The sequence below is a fragment of the Delphinus delphis genome, chromosome 7 (assembly GCF_949987515.2).
Source record: "Delphinus delphis chromosome 7, mDelDel1.2, whole genome shotgun sequence".
NCBI lineage: Eukaryota > Metazoa > Chordata > Mammalia > Artiodactyla > Delphinidae > Delphinus > Delphinus delphis.
Window position 1 is genome coordinate 39,337,994 of NC_082689.1, and position 19,123 is coordinate 39,357,116.

Consider the following 19,123-nt stretch of genomic DNA (forward strand, 5'->3'; position numbering starts at 1 on the left):
CACCACCCTGTGCTGACCATGGCTCACAGAGGCAAAGGTGTGACACAGAGCAGGAGCACCTGTGAAACAGGACCCAGTTAGTATCTCCTGTCATCTTGTATTTTGTGTTTTCCATAAGGCCCTTATTGACCATGAGAAACAAAAACGTATTTGATTGTCCCTATCACATTTCTTATAAAATTGTTGTTAGGTAGGAGGGAACTTTTATCCCTACTGCCACTTTTCTTACGTGTTGAAATGAACTCTTCTCTTTACTCTCTCTGACATAATCTTTCCCACGTAAGGAATAGATCATCCTATTGCTTAGAGTCAGAGATTTACTGGACTGTGCTTACAAGTCAGCAAGGCCAGGGTATTAAATGGCTCTCTGGGACCTGTCTGTAGGGTCTCCTCTACTTTCTCTGTTCCCATCTATTATTGTGACTGGCCAGTGGGCTTAGATCTGGCTGGAGACATTAGCATGTAGGATGTGCTTGCAGACCTCTCTTGCTCCTGCAGGCAGGTCCACCCCCCACCTGGCCCCAGGCTCAAGATGCATTTTGTAATTCAGCTTTACTAGAGTGATACTTGGGAATTTATTGGACAAGTGCTTTGCCAGTAGTTGACATTTTATTCCAACTATGCTTTCTGTCAGTTAAAACCTGGAGAGAAGAAAAGGTTAAGTCTTCCCTTAACATCCATCACTGGGCTATCCCCATGTGGCCTTTTAAATTTATAACCAAAATTAAATAAAATTCAATCCCTCAGTCCCACCAGCCACGTTTTAGGTGTTTAATAGCTAAATATGAATGGAAAGCACAGATATAAAATATTTCCATCACTGGAGAAAGTCCTATTGGACAGCACTGCCCAAGTAGATTTTTATATCCTACTTTTACAGAGCGCTTTCACCAGTATAGCTGATTTGATTCTAACTCTACAAGGTAGACAAAGCAGGCATTATTGTTTTACAAATATTTTCCAGTTGTCCTCTGGATAAAAAACAGGTCTAAAGTTAAATGAATTGTTCAAGGTCACACAGCACATTAAGAGATAAAACCTAAGTCTTCCTAAGTTCCTCATTGCTTCTCTTCATATCTGTGCAACAATTACAATGAATATTTTCATGTGCAGATACCCATATTCAATTCATGAGGCTTTTACATAAGTGGATAGCCAGGGCATGTGATCCCTTAATTTGTGTTCTTCAGCTGTTCGTGTATGATATTGCATTCTGGAGGGAGTTCATCCATGTGTTCTTGCATACAGATTGAGGCGTGGCCTTGGATAGATTCTAAAAGGGGAGGAGAAATTTAACTCTCAGGACATTAGACATCAGCAGAAGGGTATTTTGTTCACATGCTGCCTAGAATCCACTGGATCCCTACAATTACCTTAAGACCTTTTCTTGTAGATTTTGTGGACTCTTAACAACATTATACTCATTGGTCAGTTAAAATATAAACCTGATAGCATTTGCCCAGAGAACTTCACATAGACTAATTTAAAATTCCTTTCCTCTTTTCGTCTTCCACATCTAATTTTACTGAATTAATTGACTAGGCAAAGTATAGCTATTCTTGAAGTAAGAATGTTAACACAAACTTAGAACATTGCCTTCATTTAAAGCAGGCCTTCATTTGCTGACCTAGTATCACCTGCACAGCATTCACCGGCAGGAATTTCAGCTGCAGAACTCAATCAATATGCATATGTAAAGTCTCGTATTAACCTGCTTCTTTTATATTTAGGTGTTTTCATTCATGGACTATTTCTGGATGGAGCTTCCTGGAATAGAAAGATCAAGAAACTTGCAGAATCACATCCCAAAATTCTTTATGATACAGTGCCTGTGGTTAGTATTTTTTAATGATATATACATGGGAGGCTATTTTATACACAAACATACACATATTCTGTCAACTCTTGTTATTCACAGTAGTAGTGTTCTATAAGCTTGCTTCCAACATTGAATTAGTGAATACTGAACTCCTAGGCGAAATATAAGGTTAAGTTTCTGTGATCCTGTGGTCACATTTTTGTTACTTGATCAATATATAACCTTGTTTTATTTGTGTTTCTGTTTAAAGATACCTTACTTAATATATACTGTTGATTCATTCACACTGAACTCATGGACTGTAACTCACGCCTGAACAAAGCTTATAGTGTTTTCTCTATAAGGCATATCTCAGCCTTCTTGCATTTAGGAACACTAGACAGCACCTCAGCGCTACACTTAAGGGCCATTTTAAACAGCGAAATCGCCAACAAAAAACACAAAAATGCAAAAACCTTGGCATTAAATAAACCATCAAAAGGATACTTGTTTATAGTTACGAGAATTGAAACAAGAAGGCAGAATGTCACCAGGTTCAATCTCAGTTGGGAACATGGTTGCTGGTGACTCATTTTTTGCTGCTCTGAGAATGCCTGTGAATGACTATGAAAGTGCAGAATATTGACATTAGGATTAGGACTAAATTTTAGTGATAGGCAAATTTGCAAATACAGAATCCAGGAATAATGAGGATTGACTGTATACATATATCCACAACCACACACATACATATGTTTATGATTTTTTTTTTCTTACATATACCTTGACCTAAAAATGTGAAACTTGCAGATTAAAAGATTATTATATGAAAACCATACACATAAAAATTTTTTTTTCTAGGACCCATCTTCAGCATGGGCATACTAAGCTATATAAATACTAAGTTTCTGTTACTGCATCATGAGAAGATGACTAGATAGATTTTCACACAATTTGAAGGGTTGGTCTGGGATAATGATAAAATATAGGCTGAATTTTACATGAATTCTGTTTGTGGGACACTGGGAGCTACTCAAAGGCAATAATCCTTCAGAGCGGCTCTAACAGGTACAGTGAGGGACCAGCTGACAGCCAATTGCAAGAAACCTACCATATATACCAAGATACTGTGGGCAGAGAAAGTTTCAAATACGGGACCCAAATTGAAAGTCACAAGGGCAAATGTTTGCAATTTCAGAAGTTGATTTGGATCCATTTTTTTCTTTCATATGGAAACTCTTAAGTTTGCGGTGAATAGAAGCATTTTATACGTGGATAATTCTCCCAAAAAAGGAAGTCATTTAGTAAGAAAAATTCTCATTAAAAAAATCCACTTAGTTGAAATACGTCCAACTTGAGTGTTGCAAGTCCTTGTATTTAATGATATCTGAAAAACTGCTTTATGGATCTCCACAGTTATGTGGGAGAGAGACTAGCACCCTTATTAATTAGCTCCTTCATACAATTTGTGCTTAAACCTGAGAAACCAGAAAAAGGGCTCCAAACAGTGGGGCTGTTGAGACTTATCACCTCAAGTATTGCTATTATTACTACTGGAAAAAGGAATTCGAGTTTTAAAACCATTGTTTCACCTTTCTGATGACAGTTTGTTCTTTACTCTTATATTCAGAGATCAACTTGCCCTAAAATCTTATTGAGATTGGTGAGGTTCAACTATGCTTAACATTCTAGGAACTTGGCTAATGACCCTCTAAGAATAACGTGGTTGTAGTGTAGTTATAAAGGCAACTATGTTTTAAACAGCACAATATACATAATAGGCCCTTTAAAATAGCCACGTAACATGGGGAGGTGATCTCGTTCTACAATCACTGATAAAAATCCTTTCAGAATATTCTGGGATTGGCCTTTAATAAAGCAACATGATTTTGAGTATCAGTGGTGGCAGATAAACCTTTGAAAAAGTATACCTGATTTTATTATTGTAAGCACCAAAGGTCATCCTCAGGTAGGTATGGTAGGGAGATGATGAATAAACAATGGATAGTATGCTTTTTCAGAGAGTAGGTGGAAATGACTCTTTTCTCATTTAGCTTCGTATACACTGGCCCTGAAGATAGCTCTGAGAGCTCTAAAAGAAGAATGTTTTGAGCAATGGCAGCACTGCTGACAAAGATAAAATCGATTTAGCCCATAGAAATCTGCAGACATAACTAAAACTTTATGCCAACGATTCCATATTAGGTTCAATTATATGTAAATATAACAACAGCCTTGACTTAAATTTTGTCTACTTTCTTCTAGATGTGGCTAAAGCCTTGTAAGAGGGTAGATATACCAGAACAACCAAGTTATACTGCCCCATTGTATAAGACAAGTGAGCGGAGAGGAACGTTGTCCACCACTGGCCATTCTACAAATTTTGTGATTGCCATGACTCTTCCCTCTGACCAACCCAAGGAGCACTGGATCGGACGGGGTGTAGCATTGTTATGTCAACTTAATTCATAATTAGAAGGTATCATTTCGCTGTTCCTATTTCTTGTTAGATGGTTGAGTAGAAATTATATTTTACTTTTGAAAGAAGTTATTTGGTTTAAATCAATTTGATTAGTTATACTTAATTATAAATTCATTTATGTGCAAATGCAGCCTATATTTAAAATGATTCATACTTCAGTGTAAGGAATCTAACATAAAGACTAAACAAAACACACTGGTATATTTGCTCTTTTTGAATAACTTTATTTTGGGAGCGTTCCATAAGCATTAGGAACATACATAAAATGACACACCACTGTTGACAATGAAAAAAAAACAGCATTTGATCATTTCCAGCTTTATAAATTTTTAAAAAATGATTCAGTTACAATAAAAAAAAAGTTTAGATATTTTAGCAAGTATCACCTTGCAGGACCATAATCACATTTAAGCCACTGACTTACTGTTAATGGAATAAATTCACACTGCATCTACTTACTATAGTATTTCTAAGCATAATCACAGCTGATTGAATGCAATGTGATATACACCAAAATTCATATGGATGTCACACAGTGACAGCATTGTACAAGTAACATTAATGACCTCCAACAAACACATGTTAAATTAGACTGGTCAAGCTAAAGGGAATGTTGGAGCCAAAGAGAAATGTAGTGGAATTCAGATTGTCTAGTAAGACTTGAAACTATACATTAGGATGATGTGAAAACTAAATACTGGTGGAACCCTAAACAAAACACTAGCAGCAACTGTTACAGCCCTCTTAAAAGTTTAAAGAAATCTAGCAAATAAAGATAATAGCGGTTTTGAGAGGATATAAAACTTTTATATACTTCAGCATAACCTATTTGCTTTAAATCAGGTATTTCTTTTTAAGTCTGGGAGTATATTCCAGCTGTTGCTTTTCATAAAAGTTTTAAAAATAAGCAGACTTAATGCTGGAATGCAGAATCCTCCTTGGGCATTAAAAACCCCAAAATGAACTATAAATATATCTTGGTTCAGAAAGCAAGATATTTGAATTACTTCAAGTTGGCAGTGCTAAATAAAATATCAGCACCTTTGAGCTAGGTTGCTTGAGGGGCCAAGCAATGAGATGAGGACTGTCCTAATTCAGTGCCCAGTGCTGAAAGTGATCTACGTATAAAACTCCTACTTGTCACAGGAGGCCATGGAGAAAGCCAGAAATAATTTTTCAAATTCAGGCATAAATTAAGGAAATACCATCTAATAAGCTCCCTTGCTTTACCGCATAAAGAAGAAATACTGGCAACACTCTTAATACCTGAATGCATGTGCTGCTTTCAGTTTTGTTTTTTGTTTTAAAGTTCACGGAGTAAGAGGAAAGGAACTGGGGAAAGGAGGAGGACTAAATGAATACATTTCAAATGGAATGGAACGAGTTTGGCTCTTAAATATCTGAACAATAAGATTTTTAAAGCAGCCACACAGGTAGCCAAGCAGATTAAAACAAAGCTGCCTGCACGTAGTTCAAATACAGTTTACCTGGCATAAATGAAGACCATGTGGCACACAGAGAGCTACATGCATATGATTAATACTACAAATTATTAGGTCAAAATTCAGGATAAACATGGCTTGCATTTCTCACAAATCATTCACAATTTATGGCAGGAGAACAGGGTACCTAAAAAAAAGAGACTAATTCCTATCAGGCACCAACAGCATATCTTGGCACAAAATGATCATGTGATTTCAGCTGAGTTACTGAACTTAAATGCATCTTCCAAGTTACCTGGTGCCATGAGAGCCATGGCATCAATGGAGATCATCCTCATATCCGTTTTGACACTCCACGTACAGATTATGGACACGGTAAACTTGCCGCCTTACAACATTACCTCCAGCCAGCGCATGTGCTCTAGGTTCCAATGCCAAACTGGTAGAGCACTACGTGCATTTAAAACTTAAATTTCCCAAATAACTAAAGGAAATCTGAATATTTAGACCATGTTTGGGTTCTTCATTTCACTGACATTTTCTAAAGGGTTACAATTTTAAGGAAAAAACATTTTACCACATGCTCCAACCCCTTACCCCCACCAAAAAACCCAAGACAAAAACAAAAGTTTAAAAAAAACAAACAAACCCAAACACCAAGTATAATATTAATAAAAGAACCATTATGAATCTTTCATTAAACTGAAGCTCACACAAATGTACAATCACAAATTTCAGTAGTTTAGGCTGCAAGTTTAAATCCTATGCAAATATATACAAAAATAGTAACTCTAGATTCAAGAATAAGGGCTTTTCCCAATGCTAAATCCATATTCTAATGCAGCCTGAGCTTTCTTCTAGGTGCTATAGTCTACTTTCTGCAGATTCAAAGCTGTGTCAAGTTGATCCCTATTACCACATGTATACATGGAGCTGAATTAAAGGACAATACAATTCATTTTTAGCACAAAGAAAAGTCTTCCCAAAGTCCATTTAAAATATTTTTAAAGTTTAAGGGATTTTTTTTTGGTTCAATTTCTATTTCTGCATAGCCACAGAAGTTTCTACTAATAAAGAGACTACTTTAGTGTTTTATATGATTATTTTTTTAAAAAGTCTTAATCAAACCTATATCAACATCGGTTCACAGAGTCCCGTTTTCTCCTTTCTTTATCACAAGCTTTATATTTCTAAAAGACCCCTTCATGCAGGGAAAACAGTACTGAGCACCGGTCTTTGTGGTCAGGCTCAAATCTGTGAACTTGTAAGTAGTGCAAGCCACTGACTTTTCTTTGAGCAATGTGCTTACAGTACAAGGAACAGATGCAAAGCTGCATGGTAACATTCTTGTAATCAGCAGTGATTGCTGGGAATGGTCAAAACTGGAGGTCAAACACAATTTTGTCTTCATAGAGGGCAATTACCAGCATGATGGCAAATCCAAACAGCAATCCTAAATTCTGAAGAATGAATTGCCCCACTGGACAGAAGCCATGTTCTTCATTGTCACCATCACCATGCAACATTTCTGGAAGCTAAAAAATATTTTAAAGCAATTTTGTATAATATTTTGCTCATTTTTTTTTTTTTACATTTTCCTACTTAAGAAAACTAGTGACTAAAGCACAACTACTAATAACTATTTTATTGAAACAATGTTAACCATAACACATATTTTAGTCAAACACTAAGAAATTTTATGCTCTAGCTGTGTACTAAGTAAACACTGTATCTGTACCCTCCTCATCCCCCAACAAATGCACATAATATATGTACTAGTCACTTTTTTAAAGTTACTGTCCACTGACATTTATGCTAAAGTATAAGACAAGTTACTGTTGCAAATAAGACTCTCAGAAAACACCACAACTCCCACATTTACTGATCTGTCTTAAGCTCACTGAGAAAGTAAGATTCCTTTGGGGGATAGTTCATTCAAAATTGTATCATTTCTTCACCCTTTTCCATCTAAAATTCTCATTTCCAACTGCACATTTCATCAAGGGTACACATTAACAGACAATTCCAAAATTGGTATCTCTATGCCCTTAAAAGCCATTATTTTCCTTCCGACAACAGACACAGAAAATAGTATATCAAGGCTACACAGCAGAACTACCAAGTTAAGCACACTGCCATCACAGTGTACTCTATTCTCGTAAGTGATAAAATTTTTAAAATTTTAAAGTTTCCAATATCTTCAAAGGCACAGTGCATTGAAAAGTACAACTCAACTTCTAAAGCACAAGCATATATTACATTTAAAAATAATCCAGGGACTTCCCTGGTGGTGCAGTGGTTAAGAATCTGCCTGCCAATGCAGGGGACACGGGTTTGAGCCCTCGTCCGGGAAGATCCCACATGCTGCGGAGCAACTAAGCCCGTGTGCCACAACTACTGAGCCTGTGCTCTAGAGCCCGCTAGCTACAACTACTGAGCCTGCATGCCACAACAAGTGAAGCCCGCACGCCTAGGGCCTGTGCTCCTCAACAAAGAGAAGCTACCACAATGAGAAGTCCGCGCACTGCAACGAAGAATAGCCCCCGCTCGCCGCAACTAGAGAAGACCTGCAAGCAACGAAGACCCAATCCAGCCGAAAATAACTAAATTAAATTTATTAAAAAAAAAAAAAAAAGACATAGTTCAGGGACTTCCATGGTGGTGCAGTGGTTAAGAATCCGCCTACCAATGCAGGGAACATGGGTTCGATCCCTGGTCCGGGAAGATCCCACATGCCGTGGAACAACTAAGCCTGTGCGCTACAACTACTGAGCCTGCGCTCTAGAGCCCGCGAGCCACTACTGAAGCCCACATACTGCAACTACTGAAGCCCATGCGCCTAAAGCCCATGCTCTGCAACAAGAGAAGCCACTGCAATGAGAAGCCCACGCACTGCAACGAAGAGTAGCCCCCCACTCGCCACAACCAGAGAAAGCCTGCGCACAGCAATGAAGACCCAACACAGACAAAATATAAATTAAAAAAAATTTTTTAAATAAATCCATAGTTCAAAGTATAAAACTTAAATCTTTAACGTGTCTACAGAAATGAGATTTGCTGAAGATGGAATGTATGTGATTATAAGCATAAATTCTTCCCACCCAAACCTAATCAAAATTGCAAAAGAACTATTTCCAATTTTCATGTTCACTTTTCTGTTTTTTTTCAAGTTTGCAGTGAATATCTACAGAAAGATGACATTGATATGCTACTCTCTATTGGACACTAAGCTTTACTCCAAACAATATCTTGGTGCTTTGGGGTTTAGGGAGGAGAAATGTAGCGTTAAGTACATAACGCCTGCCTAGGAAGAAACGTCCTTAATCATTATTAAATAATGAGTACAATTAATCCAACTTCCATGCTCTGACAGTGCTACAGTATATTTAACAATCACCTGAGGGTCCTATTTAAGAAGTACTTCATGCTGGTCACCTATTCTGTTTAGAAGTCTACGGCAGTAGTGTACGCTAATGGAGGTTACTGTTCTTATCCAGCAGAATTAAGTAGTTGTGACAGAGACCATTACAAATGTCAAAGCTGAATAATTGTGACAGAGACTATATGGTCCACAAGCTTAAATATTTACTATCTGTCCCTTGCCAACCCCTGGATTAAGACTAAAACTGGCCAGTTCCTACCTATGGTTTTAGTAAGAAGACTATTTTATTACGTTTTTCCCCAAGTTTTTATAGTTACAAAAACTTTCAGTTCTAACTTTCCTTAATATTTAAGCATAAACATTGTATGTTTCACAGAAATATCCCCTCTAGATATGTGCACATACCAACAAGAAGAGGCACCACAGTGCTTCAATTCTATCCTGAATGCCAACACCAATGTTGTCTGTCATAACCACAGCTAAGAGCCAGCCAGTACCTACCTCTATGACCACAGTTAACATGCAACAATGCTCCAGATTGGTTGATAAACAGGTGCTATCCAAAGCCCCCTAAAAACCAGATGCTTCCAACTGGGTATCCTAAAGGTACTAAAACTTCTGGTACTGTTGCTATCTTACTGAATGACTCTACATCAATAAAAACTTCCCCCTTATAGCCAAAGTGGTCTTTGTAAAATAAAAATGAGATGTCATTGTTGCTTAAACCTTTTAATGGTCCCCCAAAATTTACAAGATAAGCTCTAATCTTTTTAACATGGCATGTTGTGTGACTCATGATCCGATCACCAACTACCTAATTAATGACACTGTAGATATATTATCTATTTCCTAAATGAACCCTAAAATACATGTGGATAGTTTGTCCCTGTCTTCTAGAATATTTAGGTGTTTCCAATTGTGACATTATAACTACTCTGCAAAGAACATTTTCATATGGTTTTATTTTTATTTATTTGCTTGCTTGTTTTATTAGCAGTAATCATTTTACTTTATTTCCTCAGAATACAGTCCCAGGAGTAGACTCACTGGTCAAAGAATGATGCTGTTTATTATTCTGTTTTCTTATATGCCCTTTCCTCTTGCTTCCGATAAACTCTTTTACCTTCTTTAAGACTTGGCTCAAATTTCCTATTCCAGAAAAACTTCCCTAATTTTATTACCCAATTTTTTAGCCAGCCTCCCTCTGTAGTTCCACAAACATGTTGCACCACTCTATCATAACACGTATCCAAAGAATTATAATTAATGGCTGCTTTTCTTCTTCATTAGAATATAAATCCTTACTGTAATGACTCTCTGGTTCTTTTTAAACTTTTAGCTCTCTAATGTAAGAATTAGCTCATTCATTCTTTATTCAACTAATTATGAACTGCATCTCCAGCAGTAAATGAAATATGACAAAAACGCCTGCCTTCCCAGAACTGATATCATAGTGGGACACACAATGAGCTCAATAAATGTTTAATGTGTTATTAGTAGATTGAGATACAAGTGCAAAGGAACAAAAAGTAAAGTAGGAATAGAAGATGTGAAATGTTGGTGCAGAGACTGAAATTTTAGATAGGATGCCTCAAGAAGTGAGGGAGCTAGCCAGGAGAATGTCTGCAAGATATCCCACAGGAGTGACCAGCAGGAACCAGGGCCTGAGGCACAGTGTGCCTCGTAGAGGAGAGGGAGAGGAGGTGAGGTAAGGTTAGGAAAGTTAGGGATGGAAAGGGAGAAGAAATGCTCAGGAGGATTAAAAACCCTGAAGGTCAAAAGAAGAACTTTGTGCTTCTACTCTGAATGAGATGGAAAACCATGGAGGGATCTGAAGCTCACAAGTGACATGATCTAATCTTACAAGGATCACACACACACAAATCTCCCAAGGTGCGTTGTAGATACAGAGTGTGGTGGACAGGGCAAGGGCAGAAGCAGGGAGAACAGTTAGAAAGAGAAAGATGATGGTGGCTGAAGTGAGAGTGCAGTGGAGGTGATGAGGAGATGGGAGCCCTCAGCAGATGTGGGAAGGACAGAAAGAGGGGAGTCAAAGAATGATACTCAGGGTTTTGATCTGCACAACCAGAAGAATAAAGTTATTATTAATAGATGTGGGATTCTATAGGTGGTGCTGGTGCAAGGAGCAGGGTTGGCAAATATCAAGAGCTAGTTTCTGAACATATTAAGTAGGCAACACCTTTTAGATATTCAGGTAAGCAGGTAGGCAGGCTAATCTGGAGTTAAGGAAAAGGCCTGGGCTAAAGATGTGAACTTAGGAATTATCAGCCAATAAATATTTAAAGCCATGAGACTAGATAAGATTACTTAGAGGCCTTTCACCAACATTCAGGGGTAAGGGAAGAGAAGAAGATCCAGCAAAAGACTAAGAAAGCTAGAAAGGTGGGAAGCCAGGAAGTGGTGGTGGTAGAGAAGCCAACGGACCTGGAGGCATCCCAAAGAGAAGAGAATGGTCAACAGCCAAATGCTGCTGTTAGGACAAGGGAAATGAAGATGGGCAGGGTAAGTGACCAGTGGACTGAGCAATAATGTCGTGGTCAATGGTAGATGTGACAAAGTAACATGGCAGAGCGGTCAGGGAGAAAACCTGATGAGCTAGACTCATGAGAGAAGAGAATTAAAAAACAAGAACGGGTGATTTGCTATAACAGGGAAGGAGAGTAATAAATAGGGTGGTAGCTAAAACTGAAACTGGATTTTAAAAAGATCCTTTTCCCCTACCGTTTTAAGATGGGAAAAGTAATGAGGTTTATACGATGACAGAAATGATCCAGCAGAGAGGGAAAAACAAATGATGCAGGAAAAAGAGGGGGAAATTTAAGGGAGTTAGTGAGAGAGGGGATAGATAAGGTCTAGGGAAAAGTTTGAAGGAGCTGGCTCTAGCTAGGAACATAAACATTTCTTCATAGTAAAAAGAACGACGTTAAACAGGCATCGATACAGGGAAATGAGTAGAAATGGTGATGAGAGCTGGTTGGAGCTGGTCTTGGTGGCTTCGCTGTTCTACATGAAATAGGAAGCAAGGTCATCAGCTGAGCGTGAGGACAATAAATGAGGTATTAGAGGCCTACGGAGGGGGGGGGAAAATGGCTGCCTCTAGGTACAAAATATAAATAATTTTTATTTTTTCTTATTTTCTAAACTTTCTATAATAAATAGTCATTAAAAATTTAGGTTATATAATTTGATATGAGACTATCTAACAGATCCCACCAGAAAGAAAAGTGAATACAATATCTAGTTAAAAACAGAAAGTAACCAAATTGTTAGTTCTGCAAACGCACTGCCTAACGTATTTAGGATATTAAAGTAAAATTAATTGTTAGTGTTTAGATTTATTAACTTTAAACTGAAGTTAGAAATAAGGGAAATTACATAAATCTCTTGGAATATACATCATTTCTTGCAGAAGACTGGCTTACCTAAGGAGGTATAGTATTTCCTTCTTGTTTGCTATAAAGCAAGCTCGAAGAATTACTTTGTTAACAACAAAAAAACATTTACACCCCAATATTACAAAACCTTCAAAGTAGTATAATAATTCTGTAATTTTATCTTTTTGTGTGTGTGTGTGTGGTACGCAGGCCTCTCACTGTTGCGGCCTCTCCCGTTGCGGAGCACAGGCTCCAGACGCGCAGGCTCAGCGGCCATGGCTCACGGGCCCAGCCGCTCCGCGGCATGTGGGATCTTCCCGGACCAGGGCACGAACCCATGTCCCCTGCATCGGCAGGTGGACTCTCAAGCACTGCGCCACCAGGGAAGCCCTAAATGTCTTTTCTTTATTTAAGATATCACATGTCTTTAAAATGGGTTATATTTATTAGTCTTTCAAACTACATCCAGATTTCTTCCATTTTTGGAAGTTGCATTCTATTTACAGATTTAGTGTAACAACAAAAATATAAAATAAGCCGTCTTACCATATCCACCAAGGCTACGTAGAGGAACATGCCTGCAGTGATGGCAAAGATCCAGAGTGTGATGTTATTGGCATACTGACCAACAGCTGTGCCTATGAGCATGCCTATGTAAGCCATCATGGCAGAGAGGAGGTTGTATACAATTGCTTGCTTTACAGTCATGCCTGCTTTAAGAAGAACTGCAAAATCACCTGCAGTTAAGACATAATGTGAGTTTTAGAACCACAGGATTTTACACACAAATTCAGGAAAACTCCAATAAAAACAAAATTAAGAATGACATAAAAAAGATAGAGCTTTATAATGAAATTTCACTTTTTACTTAAACCTTAATACATGCAAAAACTTGGGTGAATCTCAAAGGCATGATGCTGAAAGACAGTCTGAAAGGTTATACATGATTCCATTTATATGATATTCTGAAAAAGATAAACCTATAGTGATGGAGAACACTCAGTGGTCACCAAGGGGCAAGGACAGAAAAGGGATGTGACTATAAAGGGATCGCATGAGGGGGTTTGTTGAGGTGATGGAACTGTTACCCTTGATGGTGGCAGCACTGACACAAATCTATATATGTGTTAAAATTCAAAGAACTGTACATCAACAAGCAAGGTCAATTTTACTGGATAATGTGAAATGAAAACTTTAAAAAACACAAGAAAAACATGAGAAAAAAAAGAACTTCACCACTGCTCTTTTTGTGAGCAGCAAATAGAGCTCTCTGCTCTGATCTCTGCCCTTTTTTCAAAGGGAAATGGGCTAAGAAAGAACAGAGGTAACAGACTCTGTATGCTGTTTATGTTTTATTTATTCCAAAAGAAAAATTAAATCTTAATTATGAAAATCGTAAAAATGTAAAAAAAGAATAAAGAGACTTTTCTTACTCATCTAAAGCTGGAACACTAGGTAAAGAAAGGATTAAATATTGTTTAGAGAGACATTACTAGAAGGGCAAAATGCTGCTAGAACTAATAGTCTTTAAGCTAAAGGGTCAAAAGCAATAGTTTTACTAATTATAACAATTTTTTTTAAACTTTTGTTACTAAATATGCCAATGTCCAATCAATTACTGAACATTCAGTATATGCAATACTGATGTGGGGGGCAGGGGCTTGTTTCTTTCCCTTAAGAAGGGATCTTACATGACTAGAAGTACATGATCTGGGTTGGGTTTTTTTTAAGTTATCATTACAAGGTTCTCATTTACAACAGAGAAGCAGAAGTTAACAACAAAGAAATCAGTGCAAGGCATTATTTTCCATGTTTCAATGAATTGCTACAAACTACATCCTGCAACATTATTTGGGAAAGTTAAGATAATACACCTAAGGAGATTATCTACCAATGGCTTCTAAACTGCCATTCTCCAGTTTTCCATCTAATACTATTCTTCCTACATCTTTTCCCTCTGATCCTAAATACTTAATTCTCCTGGTGAGACTTGGATTCAATGTCAGCTTTTACCTCTTCTCTCCCCTAGAGTTTTAAGCTCCTCTGGCCTTTCTTCATCGGCCTCCTCTAAGGAAACAGTTCCCTAACTTCTTCCTCTGCAAATTTCCTCACCATATTTTTAATAATTCACCCATCAGTTGTATTAAAGAGACAATTTCATTAAGCAGGCAGTTAGGTAATACAAAATGAGACTACAGAAGTGTCTTTTAGGTTATAAAATACAGTGTTTCCTTTTGTAATTTCAAAATAGGATTTTAAAAGGAGCATTACTGAATACTCAATGAACCAAATATCACAGGTAAAACTCTATCAATTTTGATGCCTTCCCTGACATTACTGCGTAGGAAGATGATTGCTTTCACCCCTGAATAACAACCAAACAGCATGAATTAACTAGTCAAGATTCAAGATGAATTATTTAGTTAATACTTTAAAAAATTAAGGTGTAACTTACATACACAATTCCCCCCTTTTTTGACCTTGTGTCCTATGAGGTTTGACAAAAGTACATACCGTGTAACCATAACCGTCATCAAACTATAGAACTATTTCATCGTGACCTGCCCCTGCCCCCGCAAATTTCCTCAGGCCCCTCCATCCTAGGCAATCATTGATCTGCTTTGTGTCCCTACAGTTTTGCCTTTCCCAGAACATCATATAAATTGAATCATACAGTATGTAGTCCTTTGAGTCTACACTTTTTTCACTTAGCATGATGTGTGTAAGATTCATCCATGTTACAATTTATATCAGAAAACCACTGCTTTTTACTGCTAAGTGATATCCCAAAGATGAACAATAGCTTATTTACCCATTCAGCAGCTTAAAGACGTTTAGGTTGTTTCCAATTTGGGGCAATTATGAATAAAGCCACTATATACATTCATAAATAGATTTTTGTGTCAACAAAAGTCTTCATCTCTTGCATGTAGATACGTAGGAGTGGGATTTCTGGCAGCAATTTATGAGAGTTCTGGTTGCTCCCCACCCTTTTCAGCCCACAATGACAAATCCAGTACCTGAATTCTCATGTGTTTATCTGTTATCGGTATAACTTCTTTAGTGAAATGCCTGTTCAAGTCTTTTACCCATTTTTTGTTGTTGTTGAATTGTTGGTTTTCCTATTCTTTAAAAATCCTAAGTTTTTTGTCAGATAACTATTTTCCAAATACTTATTCCCAGACTGTGGCTTGTCTCTTCATTCGTTTAAGTGTCTTTTGTGTAGAGTTTTTACTTTTTATGAAGTCCACTTTCTTACTTTTTTCCTTAGTGGAGCATGCTTTTGGTATTGTATCTAAGAACAACCTGCCTAATCCAAAAAACACAAAGATTTTCTCCTATGTTTTCTTCTAAAAGTCTTTTATATTTAAATTTTCTTCATTTAGATCAATGATCCATTTTGAGTTAATTTTTGTCTGTGGTGGGAGGATTTTTTTGCAAGTAGACATCCAATTATGGCAGCAACATTTGTTGAACAAACTATTCTTTCTACATGGAATTTCCTCTGCATTTTTCTTGGATTCTATACTGTTCCACTGATTTATGTGCCTATTCTGTAACCAATATAAATTGTTTTGATTATTGTGGATTTACAATAAGTCTTAAATTCAACTTTGGTGTACATTTTCAAAATTCTTCTGGCCATTCCTTTCCCTTTCCATAAAAATTTTTGGAAAAAACTCATTTATCTCCAAAAAAGCCTGCTGGGATTTTAACTGGGAATGTAATGAATCTATATAGAGAATTAGTATATTAAAAATACTGAGTCTTCTGGTCCATAAACCTATAATAGATCTTCATTTAGGTTTCCTTTGATTTCTTTTGTTGGCAAATTGTAGTTTTCAGCATACAGATTCTATGTAATTTTGTTAGATTTAACCAAAGTAGTTTGTGTTTTTTGGTGTTACTGTGAACAGTACTTTTTTTTTTTTTTTTTTTTGCGGTGCGCGGGCCTCTCACTGTTGTGGCCTCTCCCGTTGCGGAGCACAGGCTCCGGATGCACAGGCTCCGGACGCGCAGGCTCAGCGGCCATGGCTCACGGGCCTAGCCGCTCCACGGCATGTGGGATCTTCCCGGACTGGGGCACGAACCCGTGTCCCCTGCATCGGCAGGCGGACTCTCAACCACTGCGCCACCAGGGAAGCCCAAAAACAGTACTTTTTAAAAATTTCAATTTCTAATTGTTCATTGCTAGCATATACATGACTTTTATATGATGTTCTTGTATCAAGATGAATTATTTCATTTAAAAATCTATCTTTGTCCTAGTCCTATCTCAGGTTATAATTCCTCAAAGTTATCTGCATATTTTTCTACCCTTCCCTTCTCAGTAAGAACCTGTATAAACATTTGAAAAATAAATCAAAAGGAATATCCACGTCGGAATTTACACTGAATAAGCAAATCTATTCATCTTTTGATAAGTCAATATTCTTTCCTTTCTGCTGACAAAGGATATCATTAGCACAAAGAATGAGGTGTGTTTGCCAAAGCTGTTAATGTGATCCAATGTTATAATTATGTCAGTATCTGTTAATATCAACTCTTGAGATTTTTTTAAGTATTTTAAGGTTCTTTTTGTCTTAAATAATGCATGTATACATATGTATAAATCTAAACAGTGAATGTTCAATTTTTCCTGGACAATTCAGCACATTATGAGTATCTTATTTTTAATTTCTATTTAACTCAGTACACATGAGAGGAAAGGAAAAAATGGACAGCATTACAGATAGCCTCTCTAAGCGAAGTCTTAATAACATAGCTACATTTATTTATCAAAATGTTATTTCCTTGAAGTTGAAACATTACTCAATGTCAAGAAGAGAGTTTGGATCATCTGCCCTTCTGGATTATCCTCAACCTCACTTCCCCTTTATACATTCTTATACAGGTTTTCTTACAAATTATTTTTCAAATGTTTCAAATACAGCTCCTTACTGAAAGGGTGGAAAAAAGTGGAGAGAATGCAACAAAATAATATTGCAACTTACTTAAATTCAGCTATACAAGTTTGGCAAAAATAGAAGAAAGAGTAGTAATAAATCAGGTAATTTCATCCATTACCACACCCTGCAGCAAACATGAAATGAGAGATATGGGTTCTCTATTTCTTCAGATGGTTTCAATTTCTGCACACCTCAGAGTGAACCTGCCTATACTGTTTTAAGGTTTAAAAGTACACATGGTTTTTCATATCACATTCCTAAACACACAAAAAAAAAACCCTACCTGGAACACCATTAGGGAAACAGCAATCTGTTCAGAAGAGGAACATCAAATCTTGGAATTACTGACTGGACTGCGGATCAGGATCTCCAAGGTACTACAATGTAATTTCAACATAAGTGACCCCTGAACAACGCAGGGCCCCAGTCGAAAAGCTGCATATAACTTACAGTCAGCCCTCCATATCCTCAATTCCACATGTGAAGACCAACTGCAGATCGTGTAGTACTGTAGTATTTACTATAGAAAAAATCTGCATATAAGTTGACCTGTACAGTTCAAACCCATGTTGTTCAAGGGTCAACTGCACATGTTTTCCCCCTTAGGGTATGACTTTAGTATAGAAATCTCAGATTAGTTTTAGGAATTCATAATAAAAAATTTAGCTAGGGCAAAACAGGTTTTATATTAAATAAATTATCCTGGAATGTGACGTATTATGTTGCTTTGCCAACATCTTAACCTATTAAGTGGGAAGAGGACTTGTCGCTATCCACCTGCCATGCATCTATCTCAGCCTCCAAGGGACTGATTTTTCCCTTGCCTGGGAATTCTGACTGAGAAGCTTCTATGTCTGTCTCTATATTCTATTCCTCCCCAAGCGAGTAAGAGTAGATAATCTAATCAGAGCAGAGGCATATATCTGGCCCTATTTTACCAAAGTACTTCCATTACTATGCCTTAAAGGCAAAAATTAGGCTCCATGAGCTTTTTTTTTTTTTTTTTGCGGTACGCGGGCCTCTCGCTGCTGTGGCCTCTCCCGTTGCGGAGCACAGGCTCAGCGGCCATGGCCCACGGGACCAGCCGCTCTGCGGCATGTGGGAATCCTCCCGGACCCGGGCACAAACCTGTGGTCCCCTGCATCGGCAGGCAGACTCTCAACCACTGCGCCACCAGGGAAGCCCACGTGAGCATTTTTTAAAACTTCCTTTAGACCACTTCCACCTTGTTGATGGATAAAAAAGCCGAAGCCTTTTCTGTCACCTCCAGAGGAGGAAGCTGAGTTATTTCTTTATGATCTTTCTTCCCTAGAGCCCAGGCAACTAGAATATGGGGCAGTTTATGTCAATTTAGCACAAGGCATTGGGGGAAATGTACATTCTCATAATGTCTCACTCCTCTCCTTCTGGCAAAGCAGATGTATACTCTGGATTGGTATTTCCTTTCACAGCAACAGTAACACCTTAATCTCTGGTTTGTGGGGTAAAACAAATAAAGATTTTGGGTCTCAATATTTCACTGAGGTGTCCTGGCTCAAGCTTTTACCAGAGCTCTGCACTGGGTATCAAGCAAGCGCTTACCTAGCCAATAAGATACGTATTGCATTTGTTTTACATGTGGCTATTGTTGTGTGTCACTCCCTCAATAAGAAACAATAGGAAAAAAAAAGGAGTA

General features: G+C 37.6%; 2 protein-coding genes across 3 annotated transcripts in view; one reads left to right on the forward strand and one right to left on the reverse strand.

Moving 5' to 3' along the window:
- The window catches only part of DNAH7 (dynein axonemal heavy chain 7), a 246,619-nt gene extending 242,308 nt beyond the window's left edge, over positions 1–4,311 (forward strand). The window contains exons 63-64 of the mRNA XM_060016382.1: positions 1,731–1,834; positions 4,064–4,311. Coding sequence (XP_059872365.1) covers positions 1,731–1,834; positions 4,064–4,270 — 311 coding nt within the window. The 3' untranslated portion in view covers positions 4,271–4,311. The remainder of the gene's footprint in view (positions 1–1,730; positions 1,835–4,063) is intronic.
- Positions 4,312–4,654: 343 nt separating this feature from the next.
- Positions 4,655–19,123, reverse strand: part of SLC39A10 (solute carrier family 39 member 10) — a 104,723-nt gene continuing 90,254 nt past the window's right edge. For both annotated transcript variants that reach the window (XM_060016385.1, XM_060016384.1), the window contains exons 9-10: positions 13,046–13,236; positions 4,655–7,257 (exon numbers count right to left, since the gene is read on the reverse strand). In XM_060016385.1, coding sequence (XP_059872368.1) covers positions 7,099–7,257; positions 13,046–13,236 — 350 coding nt within the window. In that variant the 3' untranslated portion in view covers positions 4,655–7,098. The remainder of the gene's footprint in view (positions 7,258–13,045; positions 13,237–19,123) is intronic.